Below are 21,373 nucleotides of genomic sequence, written 5' to 3' on the forward strand. Positions count from 1 at the left end.
ACACAGATCTGGGCTCAAGTCATAGCTCTGCCCGCTGGCCTTAAGCAAGTTTCTTCCCCTTTCTCTCAAACTAGCCCCTCACTCTTTCTCACCTGCTCTCCCGAGGAGGAGAGGAGGCTGGTACCGCCAGCGCCTGCTAACCCCAGAGCAGGCGCTGGTAAAACCCCCGACTCCTCTCCCTCCTGTCTTCTTCCCTCGTGGGGCGGAGGGTAGCACCCTGAACGCGGCGGACCGCACTCCAGGCCTTCTCCTGCCTGGGTTCCAGTTTGTCCCCCGTGTCGTGGCACAAACACCAGACCGGGACGGCCCCTTCTTCAGTAGACGCCACCCTCTCCCCCCACAAATGCCGTATAGACCCGGATTTTCACAAAATAGCTATTTATTTGCTTATCTGCAGGGAGCGGGGGGCAAAGTGATCGAGGGAGAAATCAATTACTATTTTTCATCTTTGACAAAGCAATTAAGGCCGTAGTGACTGGTTAATTCCGACCGAATGGCTACGCGGTGATGGATGCGGATTTACCGCCTCTTTGGCGGCGGCGCGCGGGCCAGATTATCACTCCAAACAGGCGCCGCGGAGGGCGGGGGCGGAGGCCCGAGACCGCGGGACTGGCACCTTTTATTCTAATTCTTTTTTTTAATACTGCGGCTCCATCCCGGCGCCGCCCAAGCGCGGACACCCAGCGGCACACCCGACGAGCTGCCCCGGGCCTCCAGCCTCGCCACGCTAGCTCCCTCCCGCCCTCGCACACCCCCACACTGCCGCCCGCCGGGCCCGGCACCCCGCCTCCCCGCCGGCTTCACAGCGACCCCTCTTGGCCTCCCCGCCCCAGACCCTCCCTCCACTCGGCACGCAGCCCCTCCTTTCTAGAATCTTGCGGCTGGAAGTGGGGAGAGGTGGGAATCTCAACCAGCGCCTCCACCACCACGCCCCCACCCCGCAGCCTTCCCTGCGCGTCAACCGCCTCGGAAGGGCCCGACGCGTGACGGGCGCCACGCGGGAACCCAAGTGCGCATTTGGCCGGGGAGGGCCCGCTGGCGACACGTCAGGCCTGGGGGCTGAGCCGGGGCGGGAGCGTCACTTGTGCCCAGGGCCGCAGTACTCCCGGGTCTCGCCCCAGCCTGGGACGTCAGTGCGCCCCGGAACGTCGGGGTGCAAGTGGACGCGCCACGCGCTCCCACGCACGGCGGGGACGGCTCAGATGCACGCAGAAAGGCCAGAGCCTTTCCAAGTCGTGACTGCCCGCGGAGAAAGTCTGTCCCGGGCCAGCAGCGAGGGGGCGGCGGTGGGGGAGGACGGGGGAGACCTACCCGACCCAGGGCCGTGCCTCGTGGCTTGGAAGTGGGGGCTGTCAAGCCTGCCCCTTACCCGTCTGGCATCTTGGTCTGGCTCCTTGGAAACTGGGGTCTGTTTCGGAAGAAGCTCCAATAAGCCTCCCTCGGCTTTCCCCGGGGCTCCCAGAGTCTGGGGTGTTTCCTAGCGCCCACCGAGGCGGAAACACGCGCGCCTGCGGGCTTTCGGGCCCCGCCTGGTCTGTTGACCCTCCTACTGCCAGAGCCCAGCGTAGTCCCACCCGGGTCTTCCTTACTCCTCCTCCCCGAGCTCGCTTGGCTTCCTGAGGAGCGCGCCTCCAAAGAGAGGGCGAGTGGGTCCCCGCGACGTCCCTGTAGGAGGGGTGGGGGGAGATTTTCCCGGGTGTGAATGAGACTTTCTAAACCTTAGTTTCCCGGGCTTCTCAAAGGCTGTTGCCAAAGCTAAATGTAATAATTCATGGAAAGCTCTTGCACAATGGTTCAATATTGAGAGCTTAATAAATGCTAACTCCAAACTACAATAAAAAGCGACCTGAAACCCGGCAAGCAAGGCGATTCTCAAGGAAGGCTTTATCAGGGAACCTATGCTCGTTCCATTCTAGTGCAGACCGTGGGTCCCAGCTGGTTGCCCTCGGAAGGGCCAGGCGGGCTAGCCAGTGAACCGCGGCACCCGAGCGCTCTCCAGCAGGTCGAAAGGAGGCGGGAGGGGCCTTCGCAGCGCCCCGGGCGCTCACCGCAATCTGCCGCCGCAGCCTCCCCCTGCGGCCTCCGCGGCATTGTCCTACTGCCGCGTTGGGACGGCCCAGCGGAGTGCGACGGAGCCGACCCCGAGGCGGTGGGGCGGGCTGCGGACGGCAGGGAAGAGACTGAGTGCCTTCCTAGACTCCCAACCCCCGAGGCCAGGGGTTCCCCCAGGGAGGCCGGCCAGAAAGGAGAGAGGGGAAGCGTTTTATTACGAATTTTAGTCGTCTTTGTAAAGGTGTCTTCCCTTTCTTCTGATCATAGCCATTGCTTTGTACTAACAGGAAAGTCCATCTTTTTATCTTTAGGGCCACCCCTCGCTCCTGCCGCAGTACGGTAGATCATCCTATCCTCCCGTGGCTTCCCGGTTGCCCAGCCGTGCTGCCTGGTTGTTGGAGATCGCGATTTGAAGCATCTCGCAGACATTGCACTTCCACAGGCGGGGCCGTGGTGGGGTTTTATTGAGGGGCTATGAATAAAGAATGAGTGTCTTTTGACTTTGAAAGTGACCTAAGAACGAAGTCACTGTTGAAAATAATTTCCTCTTTATTTCTCGAAAGTATTTTCAGAGGAGCCTAAAAAATACGAGAACAGTCACAATTTTACCCAGAATGTCTTTTGTGTTAATAGAGATAAAACAGGAAGGCAGGGGTGCCTGGGTAGCTCAGTGGTTAAATGTGTGCCTTGGGCTGAAGTCATGGTCCCAGGGTCCTGGGATCTGGCCCAGAGTTGGGCTCCCTGGGAACCTGCTTCTCTCTCCCTCTCCCACTCCCCCTGCTTGTGTTCCCTGTCTAGCTGTCTCTCTCTGTGTCAAATAAATAAAATCTTTTTTTTTTTTAAATAGGAAGGCAAATATTAGACCTCAGTTTGTAAGCGAAACCCCTAGTTTTCTGGGAGGGCTGTCTAACAGCCCTCTAGCACTGGTTGTCTCCTAGGGTAAGGCCGTGAGGATCTGAAGTCTGCACACAAGCGGGCAGGTACATCTTTATAAATGAAGGACGAGTGAGCGCCAGCCATCCCAGAGCTGTGGTGCTACGTGCAGACCCTCGATCTCTGGGTAATACTGTGGAATCCGCCGCCAGCAGATGGGAGAGGCAGCTATGGGATCTAGAGGAAGAGAAAGACGGAAACATGACAGTGATTTAATTCCTCCCCCCTCTCCCACCTCATAGCCCAATCTTTTCTGTTGGCGGCTGCGCCTCGCCTTGGGTGCAGTGGGACGTGTCCCTCCCATGTTTCCCTTAATTAGGAGGAAGCAAACTTCTGTCATCCCCTCCCGCCGGCTTCGGTTTAGTAATCAGACCCACATGAGTCACGCCGAACACGCAGCCCCCTTCCGCCGGAGGGACAACTGGCCAGCGCACTCTCGGCTGTTGTCCCTTTAAAACTCGAATCCAAGGGGGTAATGATTTATCAAACTTGTGTTATCAAGAAAATGTCAAACGAAGGGCACCTTGCTTTGCACTGACGCAAGCCTGGCCTTTCCCAAGGAGATATAGAAAGCGCCTCTCTTGCTGGAGTCAAACCCAGTCTTGTCAATAGCTGGTTTCACTCTCTACCGGTTCAATCTGTTGCCCGTGTCAGACATGGTGAGTGCTTGCTTTTGTTCTTTTAAGAGAAGAGGGAGCTGCGGGTGGAGGGAGGGCAGATTCGTTTAGAATACCTCTTTTTGAAGTGTTCCGTGCATTTTGGAAGGGGAAGGGAGGGCAGGTCTCACAGCTGTAGGTATTTTGTTTTTGCGAACATCACCTGAGGTCGGAGTTTCCTGAGGCTGTGGAGGTTGGAGAGAGGTCTTAACTGGGATCCTGGGCACTGTCCTCGGTGCTGAAAGCCAGGGGCCGGTGCTGAGGCTAGGCGCTTGGAGTCCTAGAGACTATTGAGATAAGAACGCTTGCTGGAGCCACGGTGCTTAGATCGGGTGCAAATTAATGAGTTCTGTTCTGTGCATTTATGAAAGATGGTTAGATGAGATGTGTGCTGTTGAGGTGAAGGTTATATGACCATTCTTACAGTATAGTAGTAAATATTAGTGCTAATTTTTAGGGAGCCCTGCAAGATAACAGGAGGAGAGGAAGCAGACAGAAAAAGCACCGCAGGCATTTCTCTTCATTTGAAACTCAATTGAGAAAAAGCAAATGAAAATTAGTCCTGAGCTTTGGCCCCCAGGCAGGTGTAGGGGCCTGAAGGACATTAGACTCCTGTGATTAGTTATTGGAGGAAGAAGAATCCAAAAACTTTGCATGCTGTTTTACATATCTGGGAATCTGGAAGTGTGTAGGTTGTGTAAGATAACAAACCTGGTTACTATCTTGTGTTTTACATCTGGTTTATTATGGTGGTTGTGGGGTTGTTGTTCTTGTTGTGTTGATTGCAACCCTTACCCCTACCTTTGCTACGTGGAGGGTAGGGATGGTACGCTGGGATTTGCACAACTGATTTGGCCTGAAAACTCCGCTGGTGCCAGGGCATCAGCTTTGTGGCCACAGCTTGCCTATCGCAAAAAAAAAAAAAAAAAAAAAAGGCAATGTGCATTATTGAATGACAAAGGAAATGGGGCGGAAAATTAAAGAATCTTTGTACAATGGTGATGGGGAGGTGGGCACCTACAACCGTGATGTGAAATCCAAAGAGAGCAGGGAGCTCATGGCTGTAGGGTTATTTCCACCCTCCTCTTCTCCCCCACTCCAAAAAAAAAAAAAAAAAATTCTATTTCCTTAGTTTTCCCACGATCAAGGAGAGGAATAGTAACCGCTTTATGCCATCTGGTTATTGCCAAGACGGGCAAATTGAGTAATACGGTTTTTCTTGGAGAGGGGAAAAAAAATTCAGATTCCAGTTTATTCAGTAGATATTGTATCTGGACCTGAGTGGTGAACGTCTTTATATGCAGGTACAGGTATTTTTAAAGCAGCCGTGATTTTGTGTGCGTGCACGAACTTCACATTGTATTTGCAGGATTGCGGTGCTCCCAAAGAAATGAACACACAACCAGCCAACAGCCTGGGGGCGGCGATGGCGGTGGGCCACCGCGATGGCCCGCGCGCACCCAGGACGAGCCCGGAGCAGGAGCTTCCCGCTGCCGCCGCCGCGCCAACGCCGCGTGTGCCCAGGTCCGCTTCCACGGGCGCCCAAACTTTCCAGTCCCCTGACGCGCGAGCCTGCGAGACCGAGCGGCCGGGAGTGGGGACTTGCAAACTCAGTAGCCCGCGGGCGCCGGCGGCCTCCGCCGCGCTGAGGGACTTGAACGAGGCGCGCAGCGCGCAGGCCGCCGCTCCTTCTGGGGCCGCTGGGCCCGGCAACGCTCTTCATTGTAAGATTCCGGCCCTGCGCGGCCCCGAGGGGGATGCTAACGTGAGTGTGGGCAAGGGCACCCTGGAGCGGAACAATACCCCGGCTGTGGGCTGGGTGAATATGAGCCAGAGCACCGTGGTGCTGGGCACGGATGGAATCACGTCCGTGCTCCCGGGCAGCGTGGCCACCGCTGTCGCCCAGGTAAGCAGGTAGCGCTCAGCCCGCGCCACCTCCTGCTCCCTAGGCGTGCGAGGCGAGCCGGGCTGTGGCGGGTGCACGTGTGCTGATGGGGAGACCGGTTGGCAGTGCCAGGTAATGGATGCGGGAGGCAGCTTTGGGGCTTCGAAAGCTCGCACTGCGCTGGGGAACCCAGTTCAGGGCGTGAGGGCCGTAGTGACCCTGCCAGAGAGATCGAGAACTCAGGAGCTGCCACTACCTGTCCCTCCCCATTCTCGGTAGCCTCAGACATTGGGGTGCAGCTTTGTTAAGCAGTTGAGGCAGATAGGTTTATGAAAACAGGACTCCCCCTTTTGTCTATGACTGAGTCTTTTAAAATGTTTTTCCTTAATTAAAAAAAAAATTAAAAAGGGGCACCTGGGTGGCTCAGTCAGTTGAGCCTCCCGCTGGATCTCAGCGTAGGGTCCTGAGTTCAAGCCCCACGAGTTGGGCTCCACGCTGGCCGGAGCCTACTTTTAAAAATAAAAATTAAAAAGCAAATGAATACCGAGGAACACAGCCCCCCCCCCCACGGCAGGGAATAACAGTTTAAGTACCTCAGCCTTTTCACTTAGAGTTACGTTATCGTTTGAGAACTCACTGATTGATGAGAGGTGGGTTTACATGAAGCTGCTTCGAAGCTTAAGCTTCAGGACCCTTCCAAAACCCAGTATCTTACTTCATTATCATAACATTGTATATTTTGGTGTTCTTATTTTAAGGGGAAATATCTCAATTGAGTAAGTTCCATGCCCCACAAACCTGGACCTACCTCTGGATTTGATCCTTTATGCTCAACCAGAGGCATGAAAAATCCACAAAGCAAATCCCAATCCTAGGTTGGGGATAAGGCAGCTAATACTGGTTATTATTACCCTCTCTCATGGGCTCTTGTCTTCTTCCATTTCCCTCCCATCTCTCTCTTCCTCTGATCTCTTCCCTCCTCAGTCCTGTCTCACCTATTTTAGCTCTTCCCTTCCCACCCTCAGTCTTTCTGCAGTCTCCTCCCTTTCCCTGGGCTTGGGGGCTAGGCATGCATCCCGTGGTGGGTGCCTGAATCAAGACATCTGCTTGTGTGAGATTTCAGGTTTATACCCAGCTTGTGTTCATGGTCATTCTAGTGTTTGTACACACACACACACACACACACACACACACTCATCCACAGGCTCACACTGCAGGAGCCCAGATGTTAGAATAAGAACTAGAAATGAACGAACACTGAGGCTTTCCCACTTGCCCCTGTTTTTGGAGTCCACTTCTGGAGTGTTTGTTTGTATATATTAGCTGCCTCTGACAGCATGTGGCCCAATAGTGTGACCCCAGGTGGAGGCAGAAAATTGTTTCAGATGCCTTGCTTAACCTCCGCACTGCGGCAAAAGCTGCTGGAACTCCCACCCTTTTAGCTGGGGAAGAAAGGGATGGTGGGTGGGGCGGGAGGTGGTGCGCCTGGGAGAGGAGGGGGGGGCGGATGGCGGATGTTCCGAGCAGGTGAAGCCCGGCATTTGCCTATCTTCATCTCTGCCCATTTTTCTGTTTTTGCCTTTCTGACACCTACGTTGGCCCTCCTCTCTTCCAGAGACTTCCTCCTGTCCTGATAGCTTCTTTACCGCCCACAGCCTGTGTCACAGTGTGAGACCTACCAGGTTGCTAGAATAGGAAATGAAGTATGACTGAGGAGGCAGAAGCCAGGAGGTGACTTGGGTCCCTGGAACCTTTGTGTGGTGTCCAGGTGTCCTGAGCATTTTGAATTTATTTGAGGTGGCTTCATCCCCCGTCCTTTGGTGCTTAGTAGTGAGGCATTCCAGAACAAGGTACTGCCCCTAAGAGAGCATCTTAGGGTGAATTTGGAGAGGTGAGCCTCAAAGGTCCATAGATTGCTGGAGCTGGAAAGTGCCTCAGGGGATAGTTATTCTGAGCCCCTCGTTTTTCAGATGGGGCACAGAGGCTCGGAGAGAGCAAGTGGCTTGCCTGGGATTATCCAGTGGTAAAGTTTAGACCAGAACTCAAGGCTTTGGATGTCCTGTCTCTTCTCTGTCCTTCCTCTTGTTTCATACCCACATCTCCCTCCTGCCTGTTCACCTTTCCCTGGTGTTGAGAGGTGGCCCCCTTAAATTAGCGGATGAGGCAGGTTCTGCCTGTAGGCTTTGGCAGAGAACGTGAGGCAGGGGCTCTGGCTGGCTTTGGGCATCGCAGCTCTATTTCTGGACTAGCAGACTCCAGAGGAAGAAAGGGCTGAGGAAGTCCTGTGTTGAAGGTTTAGGGGAGGGAGGGGGTTGGTTAGGGATCTGCTTGCTGGGCATTCTAGGCATGATATGGGGGAGGGGGGCTGCTTGCCAATTGAACTCTTGGTCAGGGGTTGGGGATGGAGGGACCTGCTTGCAACCAACCAACAGGTTCAGGGTTTGGGGAAAGCTGCTTGCTGGTGTGCCCTGACTGCAGGACTTGGGAAGGAGGGGTTTAGGGGTCTGTTGAAGAGGAATCTTCAGATCCGAATAGGGAGCCTGCTTGCTGGAAGGCTCTCAGTGCAGGGTTGTGGGGTGAGGGCCCTGCTTGGAGATGCATCTTCTCTTCCAGATTGGGGTCCTGCTTGCCAATGCATCCTCGGTTGGAAAATGGGGGCCTGCTTGCCGGGAAAGACCCTCAGCAGGGGGAGGGGCGGAATGGGGCCTGCTTGCGACCGACCCCCCCCCTCCCGGGGCTGTTATCCGACAATGTGCTTTTCCGCCCCCAGGAGGACGAGCAAGGGGATGAGAATAAGGCCCGAGGGAACTGGTCCAGCAAACTGGACTTCATCCTGTCCATGGTGGGGTATGCAGTGGGGCTGGGCAATGTCTGGAGGTTTCCCTACCTGGCCTTCCAGAACGGGGGAGGTACGGCTTTTCCGGTCTTTCCGCCTGCGGCGCGGCGGGGCGGGAGCTTGAGGGTTGGGGAGGCGCGCAGAGCCCTGGGAGGGGGCTGGGAGGGGAGGCTCCCAGCAGCCTCCTCACGCTCCAGCCCCATCCCTAGTAGGTATCAGTGCTGAGCCAGAGGGCAGGAGGCACTGTAACTGGTTGGCACTGGATGCAGGAGGCTTTTATCAGCAGACTCAGGGGAGAGGTGGGCCTCCCTGATCCCCCACTGAACCAGCCCGCGGGACTGGGTCCCCAGCCAAGTGGGCATTGACAGAGGGGAGTTCAAACTCTAATTTAGCTGACGAATATTCTGGTAGCAGCACACTTTATGTACCTAAACAGCAGTAGCTGTGTGGTCCTGGACACCAAATTAAGGACGGTTTAAGATTATAACCTGGAAATCTGAGCCTACCTGGGAGACTTTGGGAATGGGTACTTTAATCACGCAGAATGCAGACTGCGAGCAGAACACACGGCGTGAGTGGAGAGAAGCCGGGGCTTGTACTCTCAAAAACCTCTCAGAAAATTTTTTTTTTTTAATTTTAAAAAAGTTTTTTTAAACCCTCTCAGAAGTATCCCCACAGATACACCCTCTTGGGCACGTGCGGGGCAGATTTTGACTTTAGCCAAATTGGCAAAACCGGTTTCCGTTTCATTGGTCTTCACTGGGTGGAAGAAGCTGCTTTTGAAGGAAAACCATTTCGGAAATGGTAAAGATGCCAGTTAGGCACACGCCAGCTGCCAGTCTGCTAGAATCCCCTGTACGTCTTGTGTGCCCACCAAGGAGGAGGGACCCAGCACGTTCCAGGTCCTTTTTGTTTGCCCTCGCCACTCTAAGCCGCTTAACCAGTGGCTTGCCCGCCCCACACACTGCCCAAACTGACAAGTTCCCATCTCGGAATAGGAATTTGCAACCTATACTCCCTCTTAGGACCAAAGAGACCCTCACCCCCGTCCCCAGGTTAGGATTTTTGTATTTTGTTTTCTCTTGGGTGGGCTCCAGACAGGAGACAGGTGCTTCCCCATGGGGTGATTAAAATAGAAAAACATGTCTTCTCCCCTCCAATTCCAAGTAAGGACGCACTGACAAGTACTTAGGAGGACTGTAGACCCTTTGCAATCAGAGATGCCCTAGAAACAAGAACGTGTGCTGGCCACACAAACCTAGGCCCCCTAGCTGGGTTTCCACTTGGTTTTCAGCAGGAGTCCCAGCCCAGGATGCAGGAATTGGGCTGGAGATGCTATACTAAGGTTTCCATTGACAGCAAGCAGCTGGGTACCGCAAGATGGGGCTAGGGAGGGAGTTTCAGCCGGGGGGAGGCAAAACTGCTTCAGTTTTGCCCTCCACCCTGTCCCGGCCCCTGCCCCTGATTGCCTTTGTCTGGTCCTGGGGTTTCCAGGAGCTCCTTGTGGAGCCAGGCACAAGGATGGGGAGGGGGAGGCAGACTCCTCCCCACCCCCCCACCCCCCACTGCAGCTCTGGCAACCCCCTTCTGGCCCTCAGCACGGGAGAGCTCCCCTTGCCTCCTCCTTCTCAGGAACAGAAGAGAAGGATTGCATAATCCACATCTTTCTCAAAAACCCCATCAGGAGAGGCTAGAGCAGGATCCCTTGTTTTAATTTCCATCTGTTTGAGGACACTGCTGGACCTTCCCTGTCTGGAAAGGCCTGGGCAGGGGTCCTTCTTCCAGACAGGAAGTTGGAAAGAATAGACCAGAAAAAAATCAGCTTCCCTTCCCTGGAGCACAGCATTCTGGGCTCTGGCATCCCTGATGCCCAAATTGGCTCTGACCCATGCAACATTCTTCCCGGTCCAATCTTTTCAAAGATCATGGCTGTTTCCTACAGCCTTCCCAAACAACCTACAAGAATCATTGAAGGGAAAAGAGCCCCAGAGAACCTCTCCCGGTCTTTGGAGGCCTCCCTACTGCTACTGTCCTGCTTGGGAATGGGGGGTGTTCCAGGGAATAAAGAGATGGAGTTGACAGCCCCAAGGAGCTAGATAAGATAAGACACCAAGTCTAGATAAGATACCAAATAAATATTGTCAAGTGCTCAGTGCCTGGGGAAGTGACTGTGGGAGGACAGAGGAGGGAGGCTTCTTGGAGGAGGAAGCGTTTGAGTTGACCTTGAAGGACAGAAGGGACTTTTTATGTGGGGAAGGACGTTGAGAAGTGCTGGTGGCTGTAGTGGTGGGGAGAGGGATATTCTAGCCACTGGTCTGGCAGAGCAGACCCAGGACCCACAGCCAGGAGGTGTGCTGGTAACTCGGGTTATTGCACAGAAGGGCTCTTGGAATCTACCTTGGTAGATGTTAGGTCCTCGGAGGGTAGAGATGCCCAGAAGATTTCACCAAATCTCACTCCAGTATTGAGTCAAAGGTGTGGATTTGTTGCATGCTGGAAGAGCTTAATTTGGGGACATTGAAATGCTATAATAAGAAAAGAAAAGAAGAGAAAAGAATAAAACCCAATAGCACACAACCCCTAGTCACCCATCCAGTGGGGAATTGGAAAGAGGAGTGTGTTTGCCGGGTACTCTCGCATTTTGTAGAGGAGGGCGATTAAATGTCCCGGGGTGCCTTTGGTTGAGCTGGAATATCAAAAGTTTCCTGGAAAACGAGGGTGAGCCAGCTCCCACTGCAGAGGGCAAATGTGGTCCAAGACAGCCTTGGTCTCCCGGGGCTCTCACTTGCTGCTCTCTCTTCCTAAGGTGCTTTCCTCATTCCCTACCTGATGATGCTGGCTCTAGCCGGGTTACCCATCTTCTTTCTAGAAGTGTCACTGGGCCAGTTTGCCAGCCAGGGGCCAGTGTCTGTGTGGAAGGCCATCCCGGCCCTACAAGGTGAGTCTACCCTGCCTTCCTGCCTCCTCCGCCCTATCATGCTCTCTCTGGCACCACGTGGCCTCCAGGAAGGCCATCTGCTTTTCTGAACAGTAGAATTGACAGTTTCCTTTATTTGTTCAATTCCACTTCTGAGACCCTCTGGAAAGTGACCTAAGGTTGCCTCTGACATTGCTCTGTTCCCAGGAGAATGCCTCAATTTCCCTGATAGAGTCTCCTCCCCTGTTCGCGTATCCGTGTGTAAGAGAGCCACCACCTAGCTGCCCACCCTGCGCCCAAGTGTTAGAATTCCCTAGGATCGGGGTTGGAATAAATCCCTGGAAATTTTGCTTCCACAGGCTGTGGCATTGCAATGCTGATCATCTCCGTCCTAATAGCCATATACTACAATGTGATAATTTGCTACACACTTTTCTACCTGTTTGCCTCCTTTGTGTCTGTGCTGCCCTGGGGCTCCTGCAACAACCCTTGGAACACACCAGAATGCAAAGATAAAACCAAACTTTTATTAGGTAAGTTCGGATATACCTACCTTAAGTGGCGGGCACAGAGAGTAAAACAAACAACCACATATACTTCATTCTCACATTTATTTTTAAAATATTTTATTTATTTACTTGACAGAATGTGTGAGAGAGAGGAAGCACAAGCAGGGGGAGGGGGAGAGGGAGAGGGAGAGGGAGAAGCTGGCTCCCCGGTGAGCAGGGAGCCCTAATGGGGACCAGACCCCAGGACCCTGGGATGGTGACCTGAGCTGAAGGCAGACGAGATGCTTAACTAACTGAGCCACTCAGGCGCCCCTAATTCTAACATTTCAAGAGCTCATGGCTCAGAGGAGGAGTAATCAAGCTTTGTTTGCTCATGCCTAATGGATGTTTGTTAAAAATGCAGATTAACAGGCCCACCAGTCTGATATGGCAGATTTGGGTGGGGTCGGGAAATTGGCATCTTAGCAAGGTCTGTAGGCAATTCGGTTTGCTTGCAGGGGACCAGTCGAAAGCGATGGGGTCTGAGTCATGTGATCCTGGGTCCACTCTTGACAAAATGCTGCTCAGTGCATGAGGTATCTATGAGGACAGATGTTCGACTCGAAGACCTCTGACAGAAATGTGGATAATGCAGTACCTAAAATGGGGATGTCCATCTGCCTGGGTAGACGGGGAGAGTTCCTGAAGGTCCCCTTCAGACCTGAAATCCCCTGGGACTTGAAGGCTTGTGGGGAGCTTTCCGCTTGCTGGGTCTAAGGCAAAAAAAAAGTGAGGAGGAGCCGGGCAGACTTGTGGGCCAGACCCTCCGGTCTAAATGACCTCCCTGCCCCTGACAGGACGTGGGTCTGGGTCAGGTAACTTCACTCTCTGCATCTGTACTTTTGTCTTTAGTCAAGTTGAAATAATACTATCCTTTATCCTACCCACCTCACGGGACTGGTGTCAGGCAACAAGAAACAAAGAGCCTGGGAGCCCTCCAGAAATCAAGGTGCTTCGGTTGCCTTTGCTCTCCCGTCGTTTCAGTGGGCGTCAGTAAGCAAGCCGTTTCTTGTTTTCCCAGCAGCCCTATTCACCCCTGTTGTTACCTCAGTCTGCGCTGAGGTCAGACTCCCACGATGTCTAGCTGGTGGGCCCTTGGCTCCTGTGCCCTTTCAGCTAGCTCACTGCAGAGATGGGGGGGTTCTTCAACCCTTCCCTTGTGTTAAGAGAGAAAGATGAATTCCTCCTTCCTACACTGCCAGGGAGATGCACAAACCTACAGGCCCTAAAGTACACTGGCGTGTTTTTACACATGGGCATGTACATGCACGCCGTGACCACCCCCACCTAGAGAGGTGGTTTTTTTTCCCCCCAAAGATTTTATTTATTTATTTTTGAGGGAGAGGGAGAGAGAGTGCACAAGTGGGGTGGGGAGGGGCAGAGGGAGAGGGGGAAGCAGGCTCCCCGCTGAGCAGAGAGCCCATGTGGGGCTCGATCCCAGGACCCCGAGATCATGACCCGAGCTGAAGGCAGAAGCAAACAAAGCTTGATTACTCCTCCTCTGAGTAATCAAGAGTAATGGGACAGTTTGGGGATGGAGTCGAGGAATCTGTGGTCTTGAAGTTCCCCGGGGAACTAAAGAACCACCGGGTTGGAGTTTGCCCACACCCCTTCGTTAGGATGCCCCTCACCATTTTTGGACTGGAGGGCCTCACCTTCTTGCTGCAGTTTCTGCCCCCCCCAGGGGTCACCTCTGCAAAGCTGCTCTCTGAGACAATGTGGCTCAGTAGCCCTTTGCAGAATCACAACTAACAATGAGCTGCTCGAATGGTTTGCTAGAGCATTTCCCAGGCTCTAGGACCTAGATGTAGAAATACCTCAAGGTCGTCTCGGAGACTTGCTTGTCCTTCCCAGATCCTGCCTGGAAGGGAAGTGAAGTATCTGCTGAAAAAAGGGCGGCTGGCTTGGTTCAGGCTCTGCGGGGAGTTTCCCTCAAGACTTCCATGAGGCACCGCATGGGACATGGTGATCAGTGTCCTGCAGTGGTCCTCCAGGAGGGAGCGTAGCTCAGAAACAACATTCTCGTCAGCTGATTATACCCACTGACATTTCTCTAGCACCTTAACGCTTACTGACCGTAACCACATCTTACATACTGGGTACTGTGGAAACCCTTTTACTCATGTTAAAGCCCCTGGCTTTGTGGAGTGTCTAGTCTGGCTCACAGAAACCCAGGAAACATTAAAGGCAGAGTAAGGGCATTAGCAGCTGAGCTCCTAGTTGACTGGTACAAACCATAAAAACTATGCAAGCTCTGAGCAGAGAGGAACAATGGACATTGTTCACTCTGGCTATTCCCTGGGAGCACATGGACAGGCTGGACAGATTTTTATCTTATCTTAGCAAGTGCTTTACATTTTTTGCTTTTTTTTTTTTTTAAAGCCAGATGTCAATCCCCACTTTTTTTTTTAAGATTTATTTACTTATTTATTTGACAGAGAGAGAGATCAATCACAAGTAGGTAGAGAGGCAGGCAGAGAGAGAGGGGGAAGCAGGCTCTTTGCTGAGCAGAGACCCCGATGTGGGGCTTGATCCGAGGACGCTGAGACCATGACCTGAGCCGAAGGCAGAGGCTTAACCCACTGAGCCACCCAGGAGACCCATTCCCCATTATCTTTGTGCAGCCACCCCCCACCCCCGCCCCGGTCTGTTTGTCTCTGCTCTCTGCACATGTCTGTGCTCTGTTCCTGGAGCCAGGCTTGCCCTTGTGGATGTATTGGTCCTTCGGGGTCCTGGGCTGACTTTGGAAAGGTGATGATGGTCTGACTTGCAGAGATACTGGCACCTTTCTGGCCCCACTGCTCTGATAGACAAGTCAGGAGTTCAGACAGTGGATATTCCAGATTCCCAAATGGCCATTCTGAGAGAGGCTTGTTTAGGAAATGCGGGGAAAAAAAATCCCTTCCCCTGGTGCAGTGTTCCACTGTTCACTCCAGGCTCAGCGTCTCTCTGTTGCTGCCTTACCAGGAAAGAGCGGGCCACTGGTCTCAGGAGGGAGGGATTGGCTCGCAGTTAGGACCTTCAGCCTTAGCGGGGAGGTGTCTGTCCCATGGCTGGCTCAGCCCAGCTGGGGTCCAGTCGCTCTGGAGGCCCACCTCACCCACGAGGTGCCAGGGCTCTGTCCCTGGGTAGAGGCTGGGCTTGCCCTGTATTTCTTAAGTTACAGGTTATAAGAGAGACTGTCTTCCTCAGGAGGACCCAACCCTTCAGGTCTCTGTAAGGGAGAATGGCTAACCCATGCCCTGACAAGGGAAACCAGTCACCGTCCTGTGAAATTTAGGAGCTGGCCGGGTCATTTAAAATGGGGACACCATAAATACCATTTCTATTTCTGGAAAGGCTTCATTTTCATTAGCGCTTTAATTCAGTGATCCTTTTTCCTCCCTTGTCTTTCGTGTGCTTTCATTTATCAATAACTGCCCCAGGAAAGAGAGGCCCATTCCACCAGCTTCCGATTTAGCGACATCCCGTTCGCGGGTCTTTGTTCCGCCTTGCGGGGCCGCAGCGTGCGGCGGGCACGGCCCGTCATTCCTCCGCCGGCCCACCTGGAGGCACCGGGAAGCACGCTGCTGCCGCCCAGCGGTGAGAAGGGGTACTGCAGGAGGCTTGTGGCGGCGGGAAGCCCTCCGCAGTGACGCAGGAATGGTGTGACCTTGCGCTGCCGCGGCGAGCAGGGATCCGGAGACATCCAGAGCCCAGAGCCCTTCTCTAGCGAAGCTGCCCCGCGTGATTCACAGTGGCAGGTCTGGAAGCAAGCGATGTGGCGTTTGCCCGCATGTTAGCGGCGTCTTCAGTCTCAGGGGATGGATGCACTTTTTGGCAGGAGGACAGGAAATCACTACCGTGCATACTTAAAAGTGATAGCGAGAGCCCTTTCCGGCCTTCACTCAGATCGCTGCTGGGGAAGCAAATGCTCCCTCTGTAAATATTTGGTAGTTATTGGGCCGGAAGCCCTCTGGAACTCTGTCATTTGATTACACTAAAGAAGAAAGTGTTGAATAAGAAGGTATTCTGAGGACATTCAAAGCAGTGGCTCTCCACCCCGGGGAGATTTTTCAGGAAACATTTGATCATGTTATAGGTATTTGGGGTTGTCGCATCGGGATGGTGGGGTGCAGGCGGTGGCGGGTGGATGCTCCTGCCATCTAGTGGGCAGAGGGCAGCGGTGCTGTTCAGTGTCCTGCGATGCGCGGGACAGCTCCCCCTGCAGGGATCTCTGGCCCCGAAGTCAGTCGCACCGTTGAAAACCTGGTCTGAAGAACTCATCAGAGGGAAAAGATTCTTATAAGAGTGGTTTTTAACATTTTATCCGATATAGTGAGATCTTCTGGGGGAATGGGTGGGAGGCCATAGGTGACTTGTGGCTGGCCAGTGGCATTGTGGGAGAGGATGCTAAGGACTAGAGATGCCCACCCCATGAAAAGATGTAACAACTATGACTGAGTTATGGCTAAAACCGATGGAGTCCAAGAGTGCGCTAGGCATGGTGAGAATTACTTTTTCATCCTCGGTGTCACTTACTTTGGCCTTTGCAGCAATTTTGTGACCTAGACACAACTATTATCCAACAGAAGAGGCTTGGACAGGTAAAGGAACTCATCTAAACTCTCCTGGCAGAGGAGCCTTGGCTCCCATGGTCTTACTCACTTTGTTCCACGGAGGGCATGCATTGGGAGCTCATGTTTCAGACCTGGGGGCCCATGTGCTCTTTTGTTGTCATAGTTCGGTCCATGATATTTAAAAGTAATTTGATCTTATTTCCAATGTTTTAAAATGGAGAGGTTTCATGTAGATATGCACATCTTCTGTGTCTTTTTCCCAGAACACCTGGAAAAGGCATGGCACGGGTTGGCTGGAACATTCTCTGGTTTGCCAGAGTCCCCACCTCCCCTTAATACCCTCTTTTATGCCTTCATCATTTGTGTCACCAGCCTGCCTTCTGACGCTGTTCGAGTCTATGATCCCTGCTCTCTGCCTCATCGCAGAGTGGCTGAGATCATGGCTCCCAGAGAGAAAATGGTAGTTTGCATCCTGGTTTTGCTGCATGATCTTAACAAGCATGCTCTTCTCTGTGCCTTCGTTTCTTAATCTGCAGCGTAGACAGGGGCCATACCTACCTGGTAGGGATGATGGGAGGACTAAATTAGTTGGTACATATAAAGCACAGTATCTGGTAAGCTTCATGTAAGCGTTTGCCATTGTTACTGTAGCTTTTCACTCCTTTGTAAAAGAGTATCTTTTAGGATAAAATAGTATGTTGGTGGACTCTACTTAAACTATCTGTCAAGTGATGAGTTTTTATAAAGCTGTCAGAGAGGCTTATAATATGGACAGAAAGACTTCAGCTTGTTCCTATTTAAAATGAACATAATAGGGACGTCTGGGTAACTTAGTTGGTTGAGCATCTGACTCTTGATTTCAGCTCAAGTCATGATCCCAGGCTTGTGAGATCGGGCCCCACCTTGGGCTCCACACTGGGTGTAGAGTCTGCTTAAGATCCTCTCCCTCCTCTGCCCCCCCCTCTAAAAAACTAAAATAAAGTATTATAGTATTATACACCTGCCAGATCTGATGAGGATCTCACAGGATAAGCATTGTTAAAGTGTCCAGAATAGTGCCTGACACACTAAGAGCCACATGGTGAGTCCCCTTTCCCCACTCCAGCCTTGGTCAGGCTTTCTCAACCTTGACGTTCTGCACATTTTAACCAGATAATTCTCTGGTGGGGGGCTGACCTGGGCACTGGAAGATATTTGGCGGAGTCAGGGGCCTCTACCCACTAGATGCCAGTAACTCCCTGTTCCCCAGAAATGACAAATAAACATGTCTCCAGACACTGCCAAGTGTCCTCTGGGGGACAGCTTTGTCCCCAGTTGAGAAGCATGTGTGGGGTCTTGCTGGAGGCCCACAAGCACATGGCATGGCAGCTGCCTCCACTACCCCACATGAGTGTGTGGAAAGCAGATGCAGGCTGTGTCTTAAAGCACTTACTGTATGTCGACTTCCAGGTGACCTCCTTAGGAAGCCTTCTGTGGAGGTAGTCTCCTTCTGAAGGCTTATTTCTGTCTGATGAAATTTCAGATTGCAGATTTCAATTTTCAAAATTCAGTTGCAGATTCATTTTTGTAAGCCATTTGTTTTCTATGGAGTCAGAGTCATAAGGATCGGGGTTTGAATTCTGATTCTCTTCCTTATTGGCCGTGTGATTTGAGTAGAGTTACTTAGCCTCCTTGAACTTTTCCCTCACTTTTTTAAAGACTTTTTTTTTTTTTAAGATTTACTTATTTTTACTTGAGAGAAAGAGTTGGAGCGGGGGAGAGGAAGAGGGAGAGAGAATCTCAAGCAGACTCTACGCTGAATGGGGCTCAGTCCCACGACCCTGAGATGGGGACCTGAGCTGAAATCAAGAGTCAGACACTTAACTCACTTAACCACCAAGGTGTACACCGCCCCCCACTTTAAAAAAAGGCGGCAATAGCATCTACCTCTATGCTGTTGTGAACATTAATGAAGTAACATGTGCAGAATGCTTGGCACAGTTCTGGCCATATAGGGAGTGCTCTGAAAACAACAGCCTTTGGTATCAGCACAAGGTACTGCTGTGGGTCCCGGGGGCTCCAGCTGAATAACACATAATACTTGGGTTCGTCTGCACCTGGCTGTGCTCAGTTAACACTTCCCCAAAGTTACTCTCCAATATTTGGCAAGTATTTTCGGCTCTTGTTTTCCAGTTGCTAGAGAGAGAGAGATGTGCATGTGTTTTCTGTACAGATCTCACCGTGTTTCTGCTGCATGCTCTCTTACACAGATTCCTGTGTCATCAGCGACCATCCCAAAATACAGATCAAGAACTCAACTTTCTGCATGACTGCCTATCCCAACTTGACAATGGTTAACTTCACCAGCCAGGCCAATAAGACATTTGTCAGTGGGAGTGAAGAGTATTTCAAGTAAGACTTTTTTTTTCTTAACTTTCTAAGGGAAACCAGTGATGAATGAATTTTCAAGTTGTCATCTAGAGGTGTGGGTGGCCCAAGGGGTGGGTTGCCTCCCTATGCACCCTCCCTACTACTTGAGTGACCCAGAAGGAAGGTTTCTTCCCTGACTGGGCTTCTGAGAGAAGATTATTGGTCGTCGTGGTTTGGGAGAGCAGAGGTGACTGTGCGCTTCTGGGAATAGAACTGGCGGTGCTGTCACTCCCGATGTTCGTGACAGAACACTGCAAAACCTTCAGCTGATGGGGTCAAAGCAGACCTTCAGTGAACTAGGTGTTGGGTTTTTATTTTTAGTTCCTCTGAACTTCAGAAGGGAAGAGAGGCAAAAAGTAAGAAAACAAGTCATCGTCGACGACTTAGTTTAAAGAAGAACTAATTTTTTTTTAACAGTTTTGCCTTACTTTTGTACTTTCTACATCCATTTTTGTCTGGTCTTTGAGGATTGAGGTTCAGGAATATGAGGAAATCCTCAGCCATTCTAGGAAGATTTCATAAAGTTTATGGAATGATTTTTTAAGGTAGATAAATGTGGAAAGAGTTCATTGAAGGGTAAATAAGGAGTGTTCTTCAGTTAAGCTTTATGTCAAGGTTATAAACTCAGACGTGCCAGGGGCTTGGCAGGGAGGTTTTGAAGTATGAACAAGATGATAGAGAATGGTGGGGACTATGGCAAACTAGAGAGCCTGTCTGCCACGGGGGAGGGAGGCTGTTCCTGCTGAGCTCCCAATGGTCACTGTCTTGTGGGAAGTTGGGCCACTGCTGCTAGAACTTCCATTTTATTTTATTTTAATTTTACTTTTTAAAGATTTTATTTATTTATTTGAGAGAGAAAGAGAGAACAAGCAGGGGAGCAGCAGAGGGAGAGGGGGAAGCAGACTTCCTGCTGAGCAAGGATCCTGATGTGGGGCTCAATCCCAGGACCCTGGGATCATGACCTAACCCTGGCCCTGGGACCATGACTTAATTGACTGAGTCACCCAGGTGACTTCCGTCACCCTAGAGCTTCCATTTTATGAGAGGTTGGAAATAAAATCCAAATTTTTATGTGTCTCTCCAATTTTAAATGTTAGCAAACTAATTCAGATAAAACACTGGAGCCAAATAAAATTCACATGTCAGTGGACCCCTGGTTTGTGGCCTTCACTTAGATAGTAAGAAGCGGTCATTCCTATCCCCAGTAATTCTCCCAATTGTGAGTAATTCCTATTCCAGGTTTTCTCTCCTGTATGCATGCCGAGGGTACATGGAACAGGACAAAAGGGGGAGTTAGGCTGAATGATGACATAATTCTTTGTGAAGATGATATAGTGGGTCTTGATTCACCCTTAGTAGTGGGAAGCTGAGTTTGACCTAGTGATTAGACAAAATCTGATCACATAATCCATGTGGTTCGAATGATTCTAGTCTGCTTTTGGTGGTCTTCACTAATCCTCTGGGACCAGTCTTCATTTCCAAGAAGAAATGTTATTAGCCTTTGGAGAAGTCCCTTATTAAAGCGTGGCGTACTTGGCATGGCCTAGATGCTGTGGAATTAATTGTTGCCTAAATGGTTTGCCCATGAGGGGAGTGGGGACACGGTAGAGAGCCTTGGGAAATGTTCCTGCTTGGGAAATGTTCCTAAGGTTTGGGGGCCCACGTCACTTCCACCCTTGGTCACTTTTACTCAATTGTTTGTTTTTTTTTTTTAAGATTTTATTTATTTATGTATTTGAGAGAATGAAAGATAGAGCACGAGCAGGGGAGAGGGAGAGGCAGACTCCCCACGGAACAGGGAGCCCAACCCGGGGCTCATGACTTGAGTCGACGGCAGAGGTTTAACTGACTTAACCCAGGCGGCCCACTTTCACTCCACTCTTGAGCCCTGATTGCCGCAGGGGCTGAGACAGAAAGGAGCGTGGTTGTTCTAGAACGCAAGGCTGTGCGCTCATTAATGGCCTCCCGAGTCCACACTCACTGGCGGGCTGGAGGGCACCGTTGCCAGCCAGGCCAGGAGTGGTGCCACCTTCGCGTCCCTCTGCAGGTCAGAACATTCTGGGCTGACGTTTCTGCAGTCCCGTGGAGTCTGGATTCTAGCTGGCCCTTTGTTCAGGTCGCAGAGAAATGCTAGGCTACAGCGTGGTGCTTGCATCCAGAATCCCGGCGCTGGTCATTGCAGAGTTGAAAGGATTGTCTGAGTCACCGCTCTGTGTCCCCATGACTACCTCCTGTCCCCAGGAGGGCGGCCGGGCTACAAGCTACTGCTAGGGATGTGGGGGCTGCCAGGCCGGCCACGGCTTCTCGAGCAGATACACGGATGACCAGCAGCCCCTTTCTGTTCACATGTTCTCGGTCTTTGCATTCCTTGGGTAAGAGCCAGCCGGCCCAGCTTTTCCATTTCAGCCAGGCTTGGCCAGCGCCCAGCGCAACTGAACTAACTACAGAGCAGCAGTTTTGGTCACTGAGCCTCGTGACTCTTTTACATTTAAAATTATACAAATGCAATTGGAATGCAGCCTCTTAAAAGAGTAGAACACTACAGAAAATACACAAAAATCATCCCTGATGGTTCAGG

The 21,373-nt window shown here is 51.8% G+C and overlaps 1 protein-coding gene across 1 annotated transcript in view; it reads left to right on the forward strand.

Annotated features, from left to right (window-relative positions):
* Positions 1-3,402: 3,402 nt before the first annotated feature.
* SLC6A5 (solute carrier family 6 member 5) overlaps positions 3,403-21,373 on the forward strand; it is a 51,148-nt gene continuing 33,177 nt past the window's right edge. Inside the window, exons 1-6 of the mRNA XM_032881210.1 lie at positions 3,403-3,644; positions 5,011-5,547; positions 8,297-8,435; positions 11,169-11,300; positions 11,639-11,812; positions 18,636-18,777. Of these exons, the coding sequence (XP_032737101.1) occupies positions 3,642-3,644; positions 5,011-5,547; positions 8,297-8,435; positions 11,169-11,300; positions 11,639-11,812; positions 18,636-18,777 (1,127 nt within the window). The 5' untranslated portion in view covers positions 3,403-3,641. The remainder of the gene's footprint in view (positions 3,645-5,010; positions 5,548-8,296; positions 8,436-11,168; positions 11,301-11,638; positions 11,813-18,635; positions 18,778-21,373) is intronic.

This window comes from Lontra canadensis, unplaced genomic scaffold (assembly GCF_010015895.1).
Source record: "Lontra canadensis isolate GAN:19392208 unplaced genomic scaffold, GSC_riverotter_1.0 scaffold74, whole genome shotgun sequence".
Classification (NCBI taxonomy): Eukaryota; Metazoa; Chordata; class Mammalia; order Carnivora; family Mustelidae; genus Lontra; species Lontra canadensis.